Source organism: Zingiber officinale, chromosome 2A, assembly GCF_018446385.1.
Source record: "Zingiber officinale cultivar Zhangliang chromosome 2A, Zo_v1.1, whole genome shotgun sequence".
In the NCBI taxonomy this organism is placed as follows: domain Eukaryota; kingdom Viridiplantae; phylum Streptophyta; class Magnoliopsida; order Zingiberales; family Zingiberaceae; genus Zingiber; species Zingiber officinale.
Genome location: NC_055988.1, coordinates 69,296,134 through 69,306,839, shown reverse-complemented (window position 1 = coordinate 69,306,839; position 10,706 = coordinate 69,296,134). Strand labels below are relative to the sequence as shown.

Below are 10,706 nucleotides of genomic sequence, written 5' to 3'. Positions count from 1 at the left end.
ACGATGTCATCTTTGGAATGGATTTTCTGGTCAAATACGGTGCCTCTATCGAGTGCCGTAAACAGAAAGTCACGTTCCAACCTGAAGCGGAAGCACAGTTCGAATTCGTCGGGGAACCAAGGAGAAAGGCCAAGAGGTTTCTCTCAGCTATGAAGGCACAGAAGTTACTCTACCGGTCCGACCCGTCCTCTACAAGATTGAATTGAGAAGCAGCAAGAACCAGGCAGGTTTGTCACCACGGCTGTGGAAGCACTCAAACTATCCTCTTCCCAGAATAGATGACCTATTCGATCAGCTGAAGGGGGCATCAGTGTTCTCTAAGGTAGATCTCAGATCAGGTTATCATCAAGTAAAGGTTAAAGAAGGGGATATACCAAAGACAGCATTCAGAACCAGATACGGACACTACGTCGCTTGGATCGTATTTAGATAAGTTTGTTAATTTAAAAACTAATTTTCACCGACCTTTCCATGGATGGTATAAGAGTTCTCGCCTCCCTAAAAAATTCGACAAAGAGATTGATTTCATGCGTGATGCTTTGACTAACTAACACCAGGAGTGTGCCGGAGCATGTGATGATGGAGGGACCAAAGCATCAGATGCACTTAGCAGGAAATCCAGTGCTACCTTATTGTCTCTTACAGCCATGCCGCCGCCCCTACAGAAGGAGATCGTGGATTTCGGTCTCGAGCTCATCGTGGGACAGCTCTCTACTATGACCTTAGAGTCTACCTTGCTTGGTGATATTCAGTCAGCTCAGGATCAGGACCCTGAAATTCAGAAAATCAAGCAAGGGCTAGCAGAATCAGAAAGTGGAGAATTCAGAGTGTCCGACAGCGGGGTTTATTTCGGAGGCTTAAGGATCAAGAAGTCAATTCTCGGTCAGGAGTCCATTCGTGGGAGGATATCTGGACTTACTGGTTTGTTATAAGATATCAAAGAACCATCATCTTACGATAAATTATCAAATTACACTCGGCATGGCACCTTATGAGGCACTCTATGGGCGGAGGTGCAGATCACCAATCTGCTGGTATGAGAGTGGTGAACAGAAGGAACTAGAACTTCAGACAGATCTAGTAGCAGCTACCACAGCAGCCATACAGCAGATTCGCCAGAGGATAGAGACAGCACAGAGCCGTCAGAAGAGCTATGCTGATACACGACGCAGACCCCTAGAGTTCTCAGATGGGGATACAGTTTTCCTCAGAGTAGCTCCCATGAAGGGAGTCATGCGTTTCGGGAAGAAGGGCAAGCTAGCTCCCAGATATGTGGGACCATACCTTATCACGAAGAGAGTGGGCAAGGTAGCATATGAGCTAGAGCTACCTCGGGAGATGTCAGCGGTCCACAACGTATTCCATGTCTCCATGCTGAAGAAGCATATTCCAGACGCCACCCAGGTGATTGAGCCCCAGTTGGTACAGGTCCGTGATGATCTCAGCTATGACAGTCGGCCTATTCAGATAATAGACCGAGCAGTAAAGAAATTACGGAACAAGGAAGTACCATTAGTTAAAGTCAGCTGGCAAAATCACACAGCAGCAGAGGCGACTTGGGAGACAGAGGCCAGCATGAGACAGAAGTACCCAGAATTGTTTTAAGTTCGGGGACGAACTTTTTATAAGGTATGGGGATTGTAAAGCCCGAAAAATTCCCAAATTTATTTTAGAAATATCCTATGATTTTTCTAGATTTTTAGGATATTTTTACATAACCGAGTAGCGGAAGTAGCAAAAAGAAATATAAGCGTAAAACGGCCTAGGCGGGGATTGAACCCGAGACCTATGATTTAGAGGGACAATGTCATAACCAGTTGACCCAGCAGGGCTGTGCTGAAAGAGGAGGGGAACGATTATATTTAAGTTGGGTTTAGCCGAATTAACCACTTAATATAAATAGAAGGTTTAAGTGGGTTTGGTTTATTTTTGCTTGGTTCGGCAACCTTCTCCCTCTCCAAACCCTCAACGCCGACTCCTCTCCCTCCTCTCCTTCTTTCGGCGCCACACCAAGGAGAACCTAGGGTTCTTCTCCTAGGGTCCCAAGATCACTTTCCGGCGACGATTTCAACACAAGGACGTTTCGCGAGAGGAACGCGAAGACGTGAGCGGATCGTCGAGAGGACCACCTCCACCGGAGTTCTAGCGAATAGAATCGTAAGAAATTACGATTAGAAGGTAAGAGACCCCTCACCTGCGGTATAATAGCTCCGTTTGGTTTTCTACGCATTGGTTTTAGCTATATGCAGGTTTTTCGGCACGTAGGGTGTGTTTAAACCCTCCTCGAGGATGTAGGGATCTAGTTGAACACCTCTAGACGGGCCGGACGCGTTGTTCTCCTTTAGTTGGAGATTCTAGACGTTGTCGGGTGCCTAGAGGTGATCTCCCGATTAGAGGAGAGAGTTGAAGCACGCCAAGTGTTCGGTAAATTGTTGGTGTAGCTAAATACCACTTCAGTTATGTTTAATAGCTCAGTTAAGTGCATTAGGAGCACTTAAAACAGTACCTTAGTTTAGTTCAGCTTATTATATCTTATATGGATCAGATATCCAATGGGTGGGCTCCCACAGTCGCCTCTAGGTTCAGATAACCTAGCTCTAGGTTCAGATAACCTAGAAACAGCATGTTATATCAGTTAGCTATAGATATCAGTATTTTATTTTCAGTGGCACTGTACTGGATCAGATATCCTAGTAAGGTTCAGATAACCTAGTCGCTAGGTTTAGATAACCTAGTAGACCCTACTAAATTCGGGACTTGCAAACCCGGGTCTAGTTAGGGATGCGCGCACAGCAAAGTACGGTTGCCGGGCCCTACAGTATGTTTATTATTTTCACTTATTATGTATTAGATTTCAAAACTCAAAATCAGTTATGCTAGTTGAGTTTGTTTCCAGTTACAGATTTAGTTTCCGTTAGTTTAGCTTATGTTTAGTTCATGTTATCATGCTTAGATACTAGTATGCCATGATTAGACTTAACCGTTATGCTTGTATGATCATATGCCATGCTTATATGTTATGCTTTATGACCTCAGTACTCCATGTCTTAGCAAGTTCAGTGCATATTTTCAAATAGCATGATTTAAAAGCATATTGCATCGAATGCATGATTGTGTGAGGTAGATGGTTTCTTCTAGCTTCTTCTACTGCCGATACAGGTAAAGGAAAAGTGGACCAGTAGCGGAGGCTGGAGGTCAATGCAGATGAGGATGTGTGTGCATGGAACTGGAATCAAAGGTCCTTAGGGGACGTAGCAAATTGAGCATTGGACTCCTTAGCATTTACTTTAGCGTTTTATTTATTGGTTTTGGTTTCCATGTTCTAGGCACTTTTAGTTGCGTGTTGCCATGAAATTCCTAAACTATGTCTTATGTTAAGTTAGATTACTAGTTTATGCCGTTAGAATGTTAGTACATGTGGTTAGAATAGTTTCTGATGCATTAATTAGTTGGTATGTGGAGTTGGTACAACCCAGTTGCTGGAAATCAGAGTGCAGACTCGAAATCAGACCTCTGATCGGTCTACAGACCGATCAGAGGCTGAATTGTGCCACTGGATCGGTCAGCCGACCGATCCAGCGAGATACAGTAGCATACTGTATCCTCCTGGATCGGTCAGCCGACCGATCCAGCACGATACAGCTCGTTGGATCGGTCTGCCGACCGATCCAGCTATACCTGGATCGGTCTGCCGACCGATCCAGCCTCTACTGGATCGGTCCCCAGACCGATCCAGCCAGTGTTAGCGTGGGGGGTCAGTGGATCGTTCAAGGGACCGATCCAAACCCTAGTTCCACCTCCTTAGTATAGCTATGAACATTTATAAGGTAGTGGGATATGAAGTCTCACCCTCACGGAGTTTAGCAGAGGCAACTACAATAGTTTAGTAAAATTTTTATTTTACCCAGTTTTCCGCACAGTATAGTTTAGCACTAAACTGTAGCGATTCGCCTTATAGCCTAGTAGTAGAAGGCGGGTCGTTACACAAACAGAGTCCCAAGAAGAGGTTTTGGATTAGTAGTGCGGGATTAAAATAGAAATAAACTGAAAAACTGATTTGGTGTTGCACCAAATCAGATTAATAGCAACGAAAAGAGTTCCCAAAAAGGTAATAATACCAGTTTGGGATAATGACGAAAAACTGAAAACCAAAAAAAAAAGGAAAGGAAATTATACCCCCTGTCTGATTGGTGGTTGCACCAAATCAAAGCGGTACCTGCTCTGATACCACTTGTTGGATCATAAGCATTCGATAGAGGGGGTGAATATCGATTTAAAACTTGTGGGATATCCTTCATACGATCCGCTTTGGTTTTCTCAGATCAATTGTCTTATCTTCAAGTGTCAGTGAGGTCTGTTGTGGTTTTCTCGGATTCTCTCTTATTCATCAGTATCAGAATCTGCCATCCTCCATCGCCACCCAGTGCTCCATTAGGTAAGCTCTCAAACAGGATCAGTACCCCTTCAGATGGAAAAGCTCACACGTACCTAAATAATTTCCTATAATCATCCATAGAGGAAGTTTGATCTAGTGATCTGCAAACAAACTCATCCGATATGGAGAAAGACACTTAAAGCCAATGCGCAAATTTGAATACATCACTTACAAACCAGTAATAGAGACCGTGGAATTTATTTAAATAATCTCTCTCCTACTTAGTTATTTAAATTGAGGAATTTTAACATGCACATACATCACAACACATAAAAACATCATCACAACACACAAAACAGCATATAAAAGGCAATAAATATGAAAATAAAATTTCCAACTATTATGGCCTCATTCATCGCTGTCCTCCAATATGTCACCAATGGATCAAGTCATCGCGTCTATCTTGCTTCCTTATTCGTCATGCCTCTGGTTCTCAAAATAGCACCACGCATAGCAAGGATACAAGCCGCAACAAAAAGAAATAAAAATTTACATTTATCGATCCTATATTCTACAAAGGAATTTACATGTAACCTAGATCGAGCAAAATGTAAAAAATAATATGGCAACCGGCCGTATTTAATTATTACAATCATGCACACAAAACAACCTCGACATGCTTGAGGGTTCAAATCATACACAAACACACAAAGTCATAATAGTTGGAACTAGGATGCCTGCAACCACAGAGTTAATCTTTCTTGCACATCCTACTTGTTGGATCGTAAGCGTTCGATAGAGAGGGGTGAATATCGATTTAAAACTTGTTAAAAGTATGCAGCGGAAAAGAGTAAAGCAAAAAAAATGACACAAGTAATTTTTTACTTGGTTCGGAGCCTGTGTCGACTCCTACTCCAAGGCCCGCACACAAGGGTGCTTTCGGTGGGTAATCACTAATAATTCAAAATGAGAATTACAAAGAGAGTACAGGAATTATTAGAAAATGAAAGGATCGACAATAAAAAGAATACAAAGCAAACTGGCGATTTGTCGGAGAGCTTTTCGCAGCGTCGCAGGAGCACAGAAGATCAGATCGTGAGTTGTTGTTCTAGCTCCAGCCTTGGCCCTCCTTATAAAGGAGGTTCGGGGCGCCCAGAACCATCAGGGCACCCTGGTTGTGACATAGCCGGACCAATCAGTAAGCTCCACGCGGCGAAATGACGTTGAGGATAATTTTTCACCTCCAGGCACCTGGGTACCTCCCGGGCGCCCGAAACCATCCCGGGCACCCGGACCCTTATATTCCAGCAGATTCCTTCCTGCAAGAAAATGTTAATCCGAAGGCAAATATATATATCCTGCAACACAAAGTATTAGCACAGCTTAAAGTTAAACAGAATGTTAATTATATTCCGTCTCTCCGAGACCGGAATCTAATCAAGATCTCGACTTAGAGTTCCGAAATGGTTCTAATTCAGATCGGCGCCTTAGTTCCCTTCCCGGGAATGCGTCCTCACAGTCACTCCCCTCTAGTGACTTACCTTCACTTACCTGCCAGACGTCCGGTCAGCCCTTCGACCCGTCTGGACTTCGCGCCAGCTATTTGGTTAGCCTGTCGACCTAGCTGGACTTCGTGCCAAATGTCCGGTCAGCCCGTCATTCCGTTTGGACTTCGTGTCAGCTATCCGGTTGGCCCGTCGACCTAACTGGGCTTCGTGTCAGACATCAGGTCATCCCGTCGACCTGTCTGGACTTCTCCTGCACACTCGATCAGAGTGTTAGATAATAACGAAACTAACTTAATCTATTTTGTCATTCATTAAAACTTGAGTTAGACCGTTAGTGCTAACCGCACCAACAATCTCCCCCTTTTTGATGCGATGACAACCTGGTTAAGTTAGTGATAAATATGCATGTAGGAAACCAGCATGAGTTGTTAAGTTAGCTTTTAGATTTTGTTCTATTTTTGTTTGTTTAACTAACTTAACCACCTAACCCTCCCCTTTGGCATTCATCAAAAAAATAACATAGAATAGCAGGGTAACTTTAAAAAAATGCAAGGTAAACGAAATTTAGAAATGTAAGTCAGATTATTTTGTGGGAGTACAAGTTTAAAAACATAGACACTTTTCCATTTACCTCGTAACCTTTATAAAATAGCTAATTACGCAGCGGAATCAAAAAACTAGTTGTACATTTTCTTTGTAGCTAAAGACCATTTGATCTTTTGTTGTATTCCTCTCCTCTACTTAGACGTCGTGTGGGTGACGATCTACCAAGATTACAAACACCCTTCCCTTCGTTGTTTTCAAACCGCCGACCACCAAGAGAAGCTCTAGGATAAGGTACCTTCTCCTCTTCTTCTTCTTTTCCAAGCCTCCGCCCACCAAAGAAAGCAAGAGTTGTCGACCCTAGCAAGGAGGAGGAGTCGCCGACCTTAGCAACGTGGAGGAACCGAAAGCCCTAGCAAGGTGGAGGTGGCGTCGGCCCCTAGCAAGGGATGGAGGTGGCGCCGGCCCTAGCAAGGGATGGAGGTGGCACCGACCCTAGGAAAGGAGGGAGGTGGCGCCGGCCCTAGGAAAGGAGGATGGGAGCCGACCCTACCAAGGAGAAGAGGAGCCAACCCTAGCAAGGAGGTGGCGCCGAAAACCAAAGCCAACAACTCCTTGGATGAGTGGATGTGAGGCTTTATATAGAGGCTACAACAGCGACCTAGAGGAGGAATTGGTTTAGGCCTCCTGATGGGCTTGGGCTTCCTGTGTTCAGCCCGAACACTCAACTCAAGTCTATCAATAATAACTCATACCACTAAAAGGTTATTATTGAACTACCGCATCAATCTCATATTACAATATGAACTCCTTTTTATCATGAGTGCGTTAATCTCCTTGTGTTTAAGATATCGTATGTCCGTTAATTAATTGAGTTACTGACAACCCAATTAATTAACATCTAATTCCAAGAATAGTACCACTCAATTTTATTATCATGTCAGACTAAGTCCACCTGCAGGGTTTACATGATAATCCTTATGAGCTCCTCAAGGGGACATCATCAATCTAAATAATTAGGACACAGATTCCTTCTATAATCAACAACACACCATATAAATAGTACTATTTCTCAACTCATCCGGCCTATTGATTTAATGAATAAATCTCACCCATTGATAAGTTAAAAAAATAAATACTAGGTATGCGCGCTTGTTATTATATAAGGATTAAAAGGACGCACATCCATAATAACAGAGGTTCTGTTCTTTTATATAGTCAGTACAAATCAAATAACCTCAAATGGTCCTGCTCAATACACACATAGTGTACTAATATAATTTTATAGCCAAGACAGACTAATACCAAATTACACTACAACTATTCTAATAGTTTGTCTCAATCCATCTTGGTTGTGAGTTACTATTTATAATTTATAAGAAACCGATGACATGATGTTATCTACAATACAAATTAAATGAACAACTGTATTGATATATATATATAAATATAAAATGTAAACATTTGACTAAAACGATTCTCATTTCAAAATATTTCAAACAGATGTTCATATAAAAGTTAGACTTATAATATATATTCCAACACTCAGTAAATCAATCAAAACTCACATGGCAAACAGATTACAGTAAATGGAGATCACATGCGAGAATCAGTATACCTTCTTCAATTAACCTAACATGGATGCGTTGAGCTGTCATTGATCTCCATCAAAGATTTAGAATTATTGATGCATTTCCCATGCACAAAGAAAATCTGTGGATTACAAGAAACAAGCAATACGACAAGCACTGCAGCAGTAGAATATCAGAGGGCAGTGACAATCAGGTTGGAGTTCAATCGGCTAAGTAATGGAAGTTACAGTACTTATTATGGTCACAAAAGCCAAAGTCAGATTGCCCTGACTGCATACGTACCAATAACAAAGATAAAAATTTTTGATTCAATTGTGGAGCTTGCTGTTGGGCTCGAAGACGTACTTGATGAGTGATTCCTTGACGGAGAGTAGCTCAGGGAACTCTTTCTTCAGCTTTGAAGCATCCATCTCGTTGTTGCTCCGTGGGGCAACAATCACCTCGGCCTGCTCTTCCAGGGTGAAGTTAACCCACTCAAAGCTGGGGTCAATGTACTTGTTGTACATCTCCAGGATCTCATTGTGGCTGACCACACCAGGGTTTGTGAAGTTCCAAATGCCTCGACAGTTCCTCTTTGCCATCTCGATGGATATCGGCAGGAGCTCTTCCAAAATGGTCATGCTGTTCGGGATGTTCACCACTTTGTTGTAGCGGGTGATCTTGGTGATGAAGTTGCGCGGGTTCTTGAGGTCTGATGAGATCGGCATTCGGAGGCGCAGCGTACACACATTGTCATACTCCCCGAGGAGTTCTTCGACCTGCATTGCAAGGAATGGAAAGGTTAAGGATCAAGGAGGACACGATTTAGACTAAGCCCCTGAATAATATCTCCGTTCTGTTACCATCGCTTTAGTCTTTGAGTAGAATGAGCCAGTGAAATTGGGCTTGTCTTCTTCCTTGAAGCCGGTGCCTAATCCTTCTGGATGTGAATCATCGTACTCGAAGATGCATCCAGTAGCATAATTGAGGACGAGCAATCGATGCACCCTGCAGACATCCGCGAGAGTAAGAGCGCCCACCACGTTGGAGCGGATCGTCTCCGTCTTGTGAGACTCACACCAGTCGACGTTGGGCCTTCCAGTCACGCCTGCAGCATTAAGAACATGCGTCGGCTTCACGGACTGGATGTCGAATTCGAGCTGCGAGCGCTCTTGGAGACGCCCCTTTCCGTACTCGAACGGGATGCCCTTCTGCTCGCATATCTTCCCGAGCAGGCCGCCAATCCATCCTGTCCTCCCATAAATCAAGAACTTGAGAGAAGGTTTAGTGTTCTTGGGAGCAGGGACCAGCATTCCTGTTTGATTGAAAGTGCCGCTGCTTTGGGGATTCTCGTCTTTGGAGGCTTCCTGCCCGTTGATTCCAGGGATCATCAGCATCCGGGGATGGGGCACCAACGCGCCGGAGACGTCGCCCCACCAATGGGGGTTGCTGGTGTACCACTCCGTCGTCTTCCGCAGCCCCTCCTCCCACGTGGTCCGTTCGGACCAGCCCAGGTTCTTTAGCTTTTGGTCGTCGAGAAAATACCTCTGGTCGTTGAAGGGCCGGTTGTCGACGAACTTGATGTGCGTGCCCGGGTCCAAATCGAAGAGCCCGCAGATATCCCTGGCCACATCGATCACCTTCCGCTCCTTCTTGGTGCCGATGTTGTAGACATGGCCGATCTCGCCTCGATGGAGGACGACTTCGAAGGCCTCGGAGACGTCCTCGCAGTAGAGGTAGCTCCTCACATTGGACCCATCGCCGTGGATGGGGAGCGGTTGGCCCGTCATCGCGAGGAGGATGAATTTGGGGATAAGTTTCTCCGGGAACTGGTTGGGCCCGTAGACGTTGTTGCCGCGGGTGGTGATAACGGGGAGGCCGTAGGAGCGGCCGTAGGCCATGACAAGCATCTCCGCGCCGGCCTTGGTGGCGGAATAAGGGTTGGTGGGAAGCATCTGCGACGCCTCGTGGTTGCCCACCACCGCGTCCTCGTCGGTCTCGCCGTAGACCTCGTCGGTGCTGACATGGATGAAGCGGCGTATCTGGCCTGTGACCTTGCAGGCCTCGAGCAGGACGTGGGTGCCGTAGATGTTGTTCTTGGTGAACTCGAAGGAGTTGCCAAAGGAGTTGTCGACATGGGTCTGGGCGGCGAAGTGCATGATGGTGTCGATGGACTCGGTGAGGAGGAGGAACTGGACGAGGTCGGCGCTGGCGATGTCACCCTTGACAAACTTGAAGTTGGGGGAGGAACGGGAGGGATTGATGTTGTTGAGGTTGGAGCAGTAGTCGAGCTTGTCGAGGACCACCACCTTGTAGTGGGGATAGTTTCGGACCAGGCGGTTGGCGACGTGGGAGGCGATGAACCCCGCTGCGCCAGTGATGAGGATGCTCCTGGGCGTGTAGCTCGTCATGCTCGCCGTCCCAGCCCGGAAGCACCCGATCTGCAAGTAGTGATAGATCAGTGATCCAAAGTATAATAGTAAAAGCCGATCGCCCGCGATCCATCCGATCTATTGTCAATGCAGATGAAGGGGAAAAGAAAGCTTGCCTAGATCATAGGACTTGATAGGGGTGGAGCTGCGGATGGAGACTGTGGAGCGCGAGACTGCGGCGGCGGTGAGGAGGGTCGGCCGATGTGTGTGGCTGTTAAATAGGGGACTCCATCCACCGGCCATCGCCAAAAAAACCAAGAGAGAGACTTATTTATTA

The 10,706-nt window shown here is 45.3% G+C and overlaps 1 protein-coding gene across 1 annotated transcript; it reads right to left on the bottom strand.

Moving 5' to 3' along the window:
- Positions 1–8,100: 8,100 nt before the first annotated feature.
- Positions 8,101–10,434, bottom strand: LOC122041166 (trifunctional UDP-glucose 4,6-dehydratase/UDP-4-keto-6-deoxy-D-glucose 3,5-epimerase/UDP-4-keto-L-rhamnose-reductase RHM1-like). Its single transcript, XM_042600767.1, has 2 exons — positions 8,861–10,434; positions 8,101–8,776 (listed from the first exon to the last, which is right to left on the bottom strand). Exons 1-2 carry the CDS (start codon positions 10,406–10,408, stop codon positions 8,327–8,329), a joined length of 1,998 nt encoding a protein of 665 aa, XP_042456701.1. The 5' UTR covers positions 10,409–10,434; the 3' UTR covers positions 8,101–8,326.
- Between the last annotated feature and the right edge of the window lie 272 nt (positions 10,435–10,706).